Consider the following 12,555-nt stretch of genomic DNA (forward strand, 5'->3'; position numbering starts at 1 on the left):
CCTTTCCAGAGATGGCATCAATTATTTTTTTCCGGCACTGTAAATCCACCCCCCTCTCTGGCAACACTGCTCCTGTTACCTGTAGACCACAGAGGCACCACCACCAGCCACCATGGTCCAGATCCTGCCTTTGGGATTGAGAATAGTAAGTTTCAAGCTGGCTCCGCTCTTTGCGTCCAGATCAGCAATGTAGGCTTCCTGCAGACAGACAGCACGAGTTAAACTTCCTTCAGCAGCCGCCTTTTCCAAACCAGGGGGTTCATAGTGCTGAGCCCATTTGGACACGCAGAGCTCCCACATCTCCTCTCAACTGCAACTGAGGGGAGAGCAGAACTACAAACACCATTTTTGCAAGAGACGCAGACCCAGCTTCATCTCTCAGGGGCCAGGACTGATCTGTGTTACGTGTTCTCCAAGGCAGAGCACTGAAATGGGACTGGATATAGACAGCTTGTGCCATGCTCTCTGTAACAAATTCAAAGGGGACCAACCTGAGCATACGCTCAAATTTTGGTTCTTGCTTGGAAAAAAAAAATAAAAAATCATAGCCTCCAAAGAATACATTGTCTTTCTAAGGTCTGCTAGCTTGTCTCTTTTTTGTCCCAGTCACAAGTGATTGCTGTAAATAAATTTGATGTTACTTCATTTGTAGAGTGCAGATCCAGAAGCAGATTTTTCCTATTTGCACATGAAAAGCTTTGGAAATGCAGCCGACTGTTGGTTGCGTTTCACTAAGCTGTACCACACTGGCTTTCCCTTTTCCTCTGCTGCTCAGCCAGCCCTGCGAGCTCCCAGGTTTTATGGTTCCACGAACAACAGTCACAGAATCAAATGCCTCTGAACTGAAAAGTCTCATTCAGACCTTGTCTGCGGACTGAGACCGGAGGAAATTTAAAAATCAACACACCCATGGCTACACACTCCCTGGCTGTGCTGCAGCCAAGAACGTAATCACTGAGTGCGCTGTAATTTTGCTCACCATGGTGTTCCTGTATCGCAGTGTGCTTGCCTGTTGAGAAGCACTTCACTGGGGGTTCATTAACATTCTCAGCAAAGACACTGCCATAATAACCTTCACAGTGACTTGCAGAGGGATGATTCAGAGAGACAAAAACTGAACTAATCCTTTTAAGAGCAAATTGAGTTAAGTGTTGGCATCCAGCAAGCTACACGTGGAGAAATAGCTAAATGGATTTCCTGGCCACGTTACAAAACCCTTCCCCAACTGAAGCATAATTATAATTATTAAAATGAAAAAGTCAGGACATAAATCCTTTTGGAGACGGCAGAAGAATCACCTGAAATAAGTAACAGAAAACTGAGGAGAGAGCTCCACTTCAAGAGCTTTTGAAGCTGTTGTATGAAGCAGTGTTTATGCAACCAGCAGTACAAACCCAGGGAATTCTGAGAGGAAACAGGCATTTCTAACTTTAAAACAAAAAGTTTGCCTGCAGGCCTCCTCTTTTCAGGAGAACAGGTGTATGAACATCGTAACTTTTTACTTTGAAGTTTGAGAGATGGTAATTATTTTCTCTGGATTCATACACACACGCAGATCTCGCACACAACTGCTACTCTACTCTCAGAAACTGTAACTGAAACACCGAGGGAGCATCAGCTGCCACGAGGCTGTCAATAACCAGCGCTCCAACAAAAAATAATGATCCGAAAGGGGAGCAATGCAGGCAAGAACCATCTAAGGAAGAGTGTACAAGTACAGAGCTTTGGCACACAGCTGAATGGAGTTAAATATAAGCCTCCATTTAAAAAAAGTCAATTGTAATTAAAGAAAAGAACTGAAACGACATCCCAGTAAAGATGGAAAGCAATTGTAGTAGTTCAGAGCGCAATTAGAAGTCCTAGTACTGCGGCAACCTGTACGCAGGTTTGCACAAGCTCTTCCCATGGATGGCAATGCCAAGGTACTTGAAACACAGCAACAAAACCCACGAGAGGGGAAAGCCTCAAGGACATACAAGCACTGAGGAATTCATCTTGTAGTCCACAGCAGAGGGATTGGGGGCAGAGTGGGCTGTTACTTGCCTCTGGGTAAGCTTCCCTGCCAAAGGGCGGGGGGAACTCCACATCCCCCCATTTCACTTTGCAGATGTAGTCAGCAGTTGCATCAATCTTCGCGGCCAAATCAAGGATGTAGACACCATCATTATGCACCACTGCATTTGAAAGAAAAAAAAATAATATCATAATTAGCTCTGTACAAACATATGTGTTACAGATTTACTCCTAAAATTTGCTACCATACAGAGATCATTACAAAAGTTAGGTCACCTTTGTTCCCCCCCCTCCGCACTAGTCACTCATTTTTATTTACCAAACCCAGCAAGTTCCCTTAAGAATTAACTAGTGACCATGGTCATGGCCCAGGCCCTGGCTCAGGTGCTGTTTTGTTCTGATCCAACAGAGCAATTTTTATATTCTGCAGTTCTGATTTAACACCCCAACAGGAAATTAGATAACAGAGAACACCAGTCCTCCCTTTTGATTCATTCAAGTAATAGCTGCAGGACACACCATAGTCACTTTTGTACTTCTTTTGCATATGCCACCTAGTATTGTCACAAACTATGTAAAACAGAGAAGGATAAAGTACACATTTTAATACGGTAGAACAGAAAGTTCTGCTCCCTAAAATATCTGTTACCTATTGGATTGATCTCGAGGTATGTGAAATATAGATCTTCATAAAAGTTGAACAGGCCACAGATGAAGCTAGCCAAGATGCTGTAAAAAAATTTAACACAAGTTCATTAAAGCAGCCAGATATAAAGCACAGCCTGCTCTGCTTCATTTATATTCGTGGCAATCTGCAGACCTACTCTGTATCAATTTCTTTCACTCTCATTCATCTTCTCTGGAAGAAGCCTAGGAGATGACTCAAGGAAAGGAAGACCTTGATGACTCATCTTAATTACATTCCACCAAACTCTGCCGAGAACACAGTTGCTCACAACTGTCATGTAGATGTTCAGTCTGTTTAATCTCCCCGAGAGACAGAAATGCATCGCTGTCTCTCACTGTCAGATACGCATCTTTGTCAGAACCAAGCTTCGTTAGCCGGGATGGGGAAGAGACTGCACTAAACTGTATTAGTGACAGGCTTCTTCAGCCTTTCAGTGCTGAACAATGCCATCAGTGATTACGTTATGTTTGGAAAAATCATGACTCATATTAAGATAACTAGCTATAGGCATCTAATTAAAGGAGATGCAGAAGCTTTGAGATCTACAGATAAGCTTGCAGTAAGCACAGGAATAGCAAGAGAATACTTTCTTAGACTAGGCCAGAGTAAGGGAGACAACATTTCTGAGCTAGCAAGCAGATTCACATCTTATCACCATTTCTACTAAATAAAACAAACTCTTCTATGCTGGCACGAAGGCTTAAAATTCAATACACATCTCCAACATCTCAGAGGTCAAGACTTCAGTAGACTGAGAAGTGCTCCTGTCAAGTGAAGGCTCAAAGCACTATGAACACTTATTTTGAGTTTTACAAGAGGCTTGAATAAGGTCAAAGAACTTGGATTTAGGATGCATGGCATGTTCTTAAGGGCAGGAAGAAGGTCAGGAGAGCACGCTTGAGGGTGAAACAGAACAAAGGGATGTTGCACTGAAATAAAGGAGAGGAGCTTCTGCATGGTGGCCATGCCCGGGACTGGGCATCTGTACTTACTCTTGTTTATTTGCTGGTGCATGCTTTAGGAGATGTTTCTTTACATCCGATTCACTGAGCTTTTCATCCACAGCCACAAGCAACTTCTGAGCTTTGGCATCAACATCTCCCACATCCACACCCCCTTCGTGGTGGAAGAGCACGTAGTCTCCCTCCCGGGCAGCGTATATGCACACATAGAACTCTTCATCCTGCACCAGACCCAAGCACAAGCATTAGCAAGTCACATCCAGAGAAGACCCTGAGGAGGATGGTCTTGTGTCAGTGCTAAGGAAGGGGCACCTGAGCACACTGCTAAGCTTTCAAGGAGCAGCAGCACTGGAGGGGCCCAGCCACCCCCAGGCTGTACAGCTTTCCATTTCTGGAGAAAACCGCTCCCGTCTTACACAACTGAAGTGTAAACAAGGGTCCCTTCTTGCATGTACCAGAAGCAGCTGTATCATAAGGCAATTATACCCTTCCCACAAACCATGGCAGAGGACGAATATTTCACCAGCACAAACTGAGGTATCTCACATCAACAGTTTGTTATCCACACTCGGGAGTACCAGACTGAAGGAGCAGTGAGCTGCCTTTTCCTGACCAACTCAGTCCCTCTCAGGTGATCTGTAACCTCCTCCCAGCAGAGTAACAGCAGCCAACATGATTATCAACAACTCTTCACGTGGGCTAATGCTGTGCCTGCATGCAGCTCTGACCACACGCATCGACACCGTCAGCTTAACAGCACACTCTCAAACTTCTGGTTTCTCCACTACATCAATCCATCTAAGCTGCATGCAAGTCAAAAGAGACTTAAAAGCACTTTTTAATGCATTAGTTGGTATACTATACCTGTTTGTGAGGGACGAAGGGTTCAATCAGAAAATTCTTTAGGATTCCCTTGGCATTAGCAATCTGTAGGCAGAAAACAAGACAAACACCAATAAACGCTTGTCCAATATCCACATTTATGCCAGCATAAAGCAAGCTTCGAGAATTAATCAGCACTGCTCTAAAATCACTTCTTCCCAAGCACCGCTCCACCGTGTTTTCCTGGGGAACCACACTCCTCCCTCTCCAGCACAGCATTGAGCACTGTCGCTGCTGGACACGCTGCTGCACCACTCCAGGGTATTTGAACTTCACAGGTTACAGCAGTCACGTCACCTTCCCCTTTCTGAACAGGACAGATGGCTATCAGAATTGCACCAGAATGGCCGCTCTTCATCTCCCATCCCAGAGACGGCACCTTCACAGAGCACTGCTTAGTGCAGCGTGAAATGTGACGGCTTGAGCTGCTTCTTGGAGCTTTGAAAAAAATCAGAAGCGAGGGGAGTTCTGCGCTAGACAGGGAGAGGCAGGAGCACTCACCCTGGAAGTGCTGTCAGTGAGCATGGAAGAGGAAGAGAACCCTTTAGCCTCTTCCTACAGGGACAGGCAGCCATAGCAAGGTCCCAGGAACATGCGTAGGCACTTTCCTGCTCTCCAAAACCAAGTTTTGGAGGGGACAGTCCCACAGGGCCATGCGAGATAACCCCTGCTCCTGAGGACACTGCTTCAGGAGCAAACGTTGTCGGTCCGCAAGTCCTTGGCACAGTCCTTCCTTTACATGTTGTTGTTGTATTGTGCTAAAGAAGCGATTTCAACACCCCTCATTCCTGCTGGGCAGGCACACAAGAAGCAGCTGCCTGTTTCATAACGGCCTTCGGGCAAACCTCGCTGGCTCGGCTGCACGGCTCGGCGCTGGAGCCAGCCGCAAAGCAATCACAGCAGGGCCAGGGCATCAGGTTCCTTGAGACAGCAGAACTCTATCAGCTCCTGAAACACAGCAGCTGGGATGACAGGCATTTCTTTATCATTAGCATTGCGGTGTCATTCCCAAGAGAATAAATATTACAAGCCAGCACTGAGTTAAAATAAGGACTTGAAGTAACACTCAGACATCAGCCAAAACACACTGGCTGGCTACAATAAGAGGACAATTTTATGACAGCTTTTATACTTGTCTGCTTAAATCTGCCTTGGGTATTAAAGTGAAGCAGCTACGCCAACTCGACACAGCATTTGAGCTATCAACTGCTGACTCCCAAGTGGAAGGGATTTTGAAAATGGCATTAATTCCTGCTGAGCTCCCACCACACAGCCCCTGCTCAGCAGGCTGGGACAGCCGACGGTACCAGGGAGCACCGAGCTCTGCTCCGTAACAAGGTGTGTCATTTAGCAGTGCTTCATCTGCACGTGGGACAACTTCTCTCTTGCTTTGGCATTGGCACAACATGCCTTTTAAACCACCATAAGCAAGAGAAATACCTGCACCCCAGCTCCTAGCATGCAAGTAAGCGGAAAAAAGCAAAACGTCTCATGTTTTTGCTGCTCAGGTGGCACTCACCGTGGTTTCTTGGCCCAGACGCTGTTTGAGCCAAGCCTTCACCTGATCCAGAGTGAGGTTAATTCCAACCAGTCCCAGCTTCCCTCGTCTCTTTATCAGCTGATCCGGTTTCACCACTAAACGCTACAACATCATGCAAGAGAGATTCAAAGAAAGAAGAATCAGAAAGTGATTTTGGTCGAGGGATTCTCTGCAACCAGCGAAACAAAAACTTAAATGTATTCTGTACAGCAAGTGTCCTTGCAGAATTTCTTTAATCTCCTGGTACAGCATGCCTGCAGTTTTATTTTTACTCTGTACTTTGACAAGAGCTGCCTTATTTCTGCTCAGACATGAGTATACATCAGAGACCGAGGTGACAGTTTATGTTGGCTTTTTTTGATAAACTTCGATAACTTTCAAAGCAGCTGTTAGGATGGGGTACATGTGCTCACTTTCTGTAAATAATAAAAAAAAAAAAATCTCGAATCATGCTGATTGTGGGCTTTCTGCTGGATGCTGTGGCCGTTTCTAGCACTACAGAACTCTGCCTGAAAGGACAGATAGCATTCTGGCTCCCTTCTGGCTTTCTGCAAGTCTTTTTAGAAGCACTGCTGATATCTTCCAGCTGTTCACTCATGCTCTTGAGTATGGAACATCCAATTACTTAGTGTAGGGCTTCCATCAGTCCGTCAGTAAAGGACTGCGAAACATTCGTGTTCTACCAACCAGTGACTTCATATAATTAACCACTGGAAAGGAGCAGCTTGGACAATTAATAAAAAGAGCTCTGGATGTGTTTTCTCCACAGAAAGTGCATGGCTATGAAACAAAGAGATAGAAAAGATCTTGCCCAGAAAAAAAAGGAAAAATGAAGTTTTCCCTGACATTTTGTGTGGAAGCAGGAAACCCATGCAGTATGCTAACTGAACGTAAAAGCTACCGTGGAGAAAGCACTCCCTGATTTCATGGAAAGGGTTTGAGAGCAGGGACTGGCATCTCAAGAGGGTCTTTGCTTTGCCTGAATTAGCCTCCTTTACCTTCTGCGTGGTTATTAGAAGCTTTGCGTTTGCAGATCTCTCTGCTCACGGATTTCACAGTCCCTAAAGGAATTTTATAATCAGCCCCCCCAGAAGGTGATACAGCAGCCTTGAAGCAAGGCTTGTTTCTTCATCAGTGTTGCAAATGAATGTTGCAGAGCAGCAGCAGCGACCGGTCCTTCAGGAAAGATCCGGAGCACAGTTCTGCTCGCAACCTGCCACAGCACGACGTGCCGTGCCCACGGGGAGCAGCTGGGGTGGGCTGAGCTCTCCCCCGGCTCAGGAAGGCGAGTGGGGGCTCCTTACCTCACTCAGAAGCCAAGGGTGGTCCTGGGTGAGTCGTGCCCAGTCCGTGTCTGGGGTGACTCGGGCATACTTGAAACGGTTCTGGATGGCAGAAGATGTACAGATATACTTATACAAGAGCTCCTTCCCCGTCTGCTCAGAGATGGCTTTGGCTGACATGGCTACCTAGTCTGAATTTAAAAACAAAATTAAAAAAAAAAAAAAAAAAAAAAGGCACTCAGGAACAGTATCCAGTTCTGATAGAAAACTCCCAATCACCCAGCTCAACGCAAAACCAAAGCAAATACAGAGCTGGGGATGTGTCTCCCCAGCTATAAGCGAGGCTATAAAACTCACCTGATAAGCAAGAGCTATTCGTATTGCTTAAAACTTCTACCCCATTCCACTGCCCTGAACACCACTTCGGTCCAGCCTTGCCTGCAGGGAAAGCCGTAATCCCACCAGCTCCTCCCAGCCACCACCGTGCCTCTACCAAACCTGCCAGCCCCGAGCATCCCCCCACGTCTAGGGGAGCGCTCAGATAAGGCAACTTGTCTCAAAACTACACAGCACCCCAGGACTGCTGCTGGGGGATCCGTGCAACACACCCACCATTTCTTCTAGTTCAGTACCAGGGAGGGACAAGGCAGCAGGAGAGGAAAACCTTCCCTCCCACTCGTTTTCCCATGGCATGCCACATTTCCAGTCTCAGCTTGGCTGCAGACACGTTCGCAAACCCCCATACCTTTTTCTAAAGGGAAAAGAAAATTTTGCCGGTATTGTCAAAACTGGAACACATTTACATTCTTGTTTTATTTTTGTTTTGTTTCAGAACCTAGATGTCTTGGAAGCAGCTCCACAGCTTACAGAATAAGATGCTTAAGACAACAAAGATGATTAAGGTAAGACAGTTCGTTGGGTTTGGTTGGTTTGTTTTTTTTAAATAATTCCTGATTTCATATCTTTCCTGGAGATGGCTTTCTTCTCAAGAGAGTATTCTGAAGTGCCATAAGTAAATGATTTCTGATTTCAAGGCTGTAACTTTTCGTTCTGATACGCAGCAACAAAGTCATAGGTGTCAAAGATGAATTTATTTTTAGCTGCAGTAAACACTTATTTAAAAGAATACCTCATCCTAGTAACCTGTCTGCATGTGTCAGACACCAGAACTGAGTCTTGCGATCAGCCAGAGGGCAGCAAGCGGTTCGGATTTTTCTCAGGGGTCAGACTGCTGACAGAGAGCCTCAGGCAGGGGCTCACGCTGCATTCTGAGCGACTGGAGGTCCTGTCGCTGTTCCCCAAGCACAGCCCGTGCGGCAGGAAACACAAAAGCACGCTAAGGAAGGTTTCTGGGAGAGCTGCAAAGCAGAAAAGCACCAACACAGAACAGAAGAGCTCAAGATTCCATCTGAGTGTCTGGCAGTGAAGTATTTGAAGTCAGTGAGACCGCCTGTGCCATCACAGAATAGCTGCCCTGCTGAAGACCCACGGAGGGAAACAGTTTTAAATCCTACAGTTACTTCTTGTGCTACCTTCTGGGTAATAACCCTAAGTAATCAACGGGGTTATTCGTCCTGTAAGCAAGCACAGAATACGCCAGGGAATAATTAGCCATCATTAGAAATAAAGACCTTTTTCCCTAGAGCAGGAAGAAAGAGGTTTGGTTGGACTAAGTGCTGTTACTGAGAGCTGTTAACTAGGCTTAAGAACTGGCAGTCGAATTTGCTGCTAACATCTTTTCAAATAAAATTCAAGTGTTAAAATAGAAGAGAAGCAGCTACAGAAAGGGCAAAAAATGTTTAAAAAAAAGTGTTCCTGCTTTCAGAGAATTGCTGTTATGTGAAAGTCCGTGATTGCAGCGCAGCTTCCAATTTAACCCCATTTCAAAACAGCACCAGGCAGTGTTTCTGAAGCACCGTATGTTTCTTCATAGAATCAAAAACCCTATTCTCATCACCATAAACACTTGCACTTTATATTTAGTCTGCTAAAAATAACCCCACTTTGGTTTTATTACCCCAGTGCTGAAGTCACCACAGCCTAAGGAAAGGGGAGCTCTTGTGAACAAGGACATTTTGTCTGTCGGGCCCCACAAAGCAAGACACACATCCTACCGTCCCGACCCGCCTCGCAGCCCCCTTTAACGTAACAGCCCACACAAATGCTGTGCTGAGGCGGCTGCGTTACCTTCATTTGCTGTCTAAGTGGCATTCCTAAAAACGCGTATTCAGAGATGCTGTGGGAATAGACTTGTCTCAGAAAAACAGAACCATTGAATTATGTCAAGTCCTGGGGCTACGAGCAGCTGTTCTGCAGTAACTTTAGAAGCAATCTAGAACTTCCACTGGGTGCTCCTAATTACAAAAGAAGGAGTGACTCTGAGATAACGTAGTTATCTCAAGGCCAGGATTTATACACAGCTATCGGGGAACAAATAACAGCAGCTTGCGTTGGAAGAGGCAGCAGAGTCAGCGCAGGGGAAATGCTGGGTAGCAGTGGATTAATCTCAAACTCCTTAGGAGCTGGAAGCCTTACTGCATAACCTTCCTAGGCAGGCTGCAATGCTGGCTGTAAGCTAAGCACGGACACTCAAGTTGGGGAAATGTTCACCTCATCTTGGTGTTAAACCACCACAGCTTTCTAGAAGGATAGGAATTTTGATTGGAAAGAAAGGGAGGTGAAGGGGGGCAAAGCGTGTAAGAGTCTCCAGGGGAAGCAATCCGCAACAGGGAAGCGGCAGCGGCCAGGCACATCGTAAGGGGGTGGGAGATGAACTCTCTGGAATGGGATGCAGACACGGCTTCTTGTGCCTCAGGAGCAACTGGGTATTTGCTGTACAAACTCCTCTCTATTGCTGATTGCAATTCTCTGCCCATCTTTGCCCTGCAAATGCCACAAAACTGTAGGAGTGTAAGCTGTGTTGTAGTCAGCATTAAAAAAAAAAAAAAAAAAAAATCAAAGATCAGCAGAGTTGCTTTGACTGCTTAATCTTTATTAGCGAGAAGTTGCCAGAGACAGAAGGGTTTAACTACGAGAAACCAACTAAAGTTCTCTGCATCAGACTAAGAAGAATCTCAAGTGGGTTTGCAGAGCTGGTTTGCATCTCTCCTCTGCAAAGTGTGGACCAGTTTCACTGTATAATTCTGAGACAGCTGTAAGAAAAAAAAAAACAAACACCACCAGAAAAACACCCCAACCTTATTCTGCGAGCGTACACAGGCACATTCGGTTCCCACAACCACCACTCTGCCACCTTGTCTTCACAGCTGCGCACACACATGCTACAATAAGTCATCTGTGCTGTAGCGCTGAAAACTTTCCATCACGATTTTTGCTTTAAAGCAGTGCTATTTCTGAGAGAAAAATCCTGCTCCCAAGTTACCTGCAGCTATTTATTTTGCCTGGTAGGAAGCTGGAGTACCCTTGTTTTCAAAGTCCTTTGAAATCCATCAACTGCCTACTCTACAAGATGCTAAAGGCCAGTCCCAGAGAAAAAGCATCACATTCACTGCAGTAGAAGCAGATGGATAAAAGAAAATGGCAAATATATTTCTTAATCTAAAAGAACAAAACAAAAACAAAAATCACACCACCCCAAAAACCTAAGTATTTTTCATTTCTCCAGGGTGACACAGAGCCCCTGAAGATACTGCAGCTCTTCAGTCCACACGTACAAATTCAGACAATCAAGCTGATGCCAGTTATGCCAATAACCAAGATGTAATTGTATGCAATTGCAGGAAACTGGACCCAGGACATCCCTCAGGTCTTATTAAAAACAGTCTTGTAAAAACCAGTCAGTGGGAAGAACGGTTAAATACGTGGGATTGCTTGAGCCTGAGGGACACAAGCGCAGGGGCATTCCCACACGGCATGGCATAGCACTGCCCCGCTGCTCGTCTCTCGGAGACTTCACTGCCTTCTTCATGCCACCACATTCTGCTGCTTCCCTGGTTTCATCACCTCATTTTTGCAATAACACTACTGGGGTAAAGAGGGAAAACCTAGAAGATTATTACAATAGCAGTAGATGAAAAAAAATGACAAAACCCTCGTGTCCCGGCAACAGAAGAGCAGGAATGAGGCTGTTCTGCCCTTATCTGCCCATGGGTCACTGAGACATTTCCTAATCATTAGCAAATCTTTAATCATGCCCCTCACTCAGTTTTTCCGCTGCTCCAACCCTGCCTTACTCATGGGATAGACAGCACAAAACAATTGCTTCGGCCTGCTGAATTGTTAAGCTAAAAGATCAGCAGGAAAAAAAAAATAATAATCCATAGGGCATCAGCAATTCCCAGTTGTATGTGCTCGTGCAGGTCCCTCATCAACCAGAGGGACATAATCGGAGCAGACTCCATTAATCATTTGCATCTGCTGTTCTGCAAACACCGCGCAGAGCACGGGCTGCTGGTCACCGCAGAGCCAGAGGATCAGAGTCTCTGCCGTTTCCCAAGAATGAGGCAGGTTTGGACTCTCATCTGTCACAGATAATCTTATTTTCAGTCACGCTTAGCACCTGCAGCGCACCCACAGCCACCGACTGAACAAGTGCTGGTTTTCAGCCTTCATCAGCAAGTCCAGAACAAGTAAGAGGAATGGATTAGATCGCGCTTTGGAGGGCTCAGAAGCACCGATTCCCTCAAAAGATCACCTGTCAAATACGAAAAAAGAAGTTATGCCTGGGGAAAGTTTCTTGAGCGTACTGACAAGAGAAAAAGCGTTGATGGTTGCAAGCTAGGCAAGGTTCAAAGAGCTGGATGTCGCGTTTGCTGTGACACAACTGACTTATCTGCCCCAATACGCTAGCGACCAGCTGAAGGAAAAAGGCAAGAGAGTCCAAAGAAGAAGCTGGGGAAGCCACAAGAGATGTTCTTGACAACAGAACCCAGGCAGTCTCCTTGACTCCCAAAGGGATCAGGTGGTGTGGCACTACTCAGTGCAATATGGTCTATTCTGCAAGGGTGGAAAAAAAATAATTAAAAGACATCAATGTGGTTTATTTTTCTTTAAACCCTTTCTGTTCTCGGAGGTTTAACTCTGAGCTCCACCGGTTTGTGTTCATACAGAACATGTCGTTCACGTACGCAATTTACTTCGATCCAAACCGGTGCCATGCTCCAGTCATGCCGGAGCGATGCTTTTGCTGTGAGAAAAGGACTCCCTCTCCACTAGAGGTTTTATGCC

At 45.7% G+C, this 12,555-nt stretch overlaps 1 protein-coding gene and 1 long non-coding RNA gene across 4 annotated transcripts in view; one reads left to right on the top strand and one right to left on the bottom strand.

Moving 5' to 3' along the window:
- Positions 1-12,555, top strand: part of LOC141732489 (uncharacterized) — a 29,897-nt gene that overhangs the window by 16,020 nt on the left and 1,322 nt on the right. The window contains exons 3-4 of one of the 2 annotated variants that reach the window (XR_012584122.1): positions 8,201-8,270; positions 10,994-12,379. This is a non-coding gene — a long non-coding RNA (uncharacterized LOC141732489). Of the gene's footprint in view, positions 1-8,200; positions 8,271-10,993; positions 12,380-12,555 lie in introns of those variants that run through there. The other variant, XR_012584123.1, reaches the window with a different exon arrangement.
- Positions 1-12,555, bottom strand: part of ACLY (ATP citrate lyase) — a 29,193-nt gene that overhangs the window by 15,005 nt on the left and 1,633 nt on the right. For both annotated transcript variants that reach the window (XM_074561525.1, XM_074561524.1), the window contains exons 2-8: positions 7,390-7,559; positions 6,065-6,187; positions 4,528-4,590; positions 3,694-3,884; positions 2,663-2,742; positions 2,044-2,174; positions 80-198 (exon numbers count right to left, since the gene is read on the bottom strand). In XM_074561525.1, coding sequence (XP_074417626.1) covers positions 80-198; positions 2,044-2,174; positions 2,663-2,742; positions 3,694-3,884; positions 4,528-4,590; positions 6,065-6,187; positions 7,390-7,548 — 866 coding nt within the window. In that variant the 5' untranslated portion in view covers positions 7,549-7,559. The remainder of the gene's footprint in view (positions 1-79; positions 199-2,043; positions 2,175-2,662; positions 2,743-3,693; positions 3,885-4,527; positions 4,591-6,064; positions 6,188-7,389; positions 7,560-12,555) is intronic.

Source organism: Larus michahellis, chromosome 18, assembly GCF_964199755.1.
Source record: "Larus michahellis chromosome 18, bLarMic1.1, whole genome shotgun sequence".
Taxonomy (NCBI): domain Eukaryota; kingdom Metazoa; phylum Chordata; class Aves; order Charadriiformes; family Laridae; genus Larus; species Larus michahellis.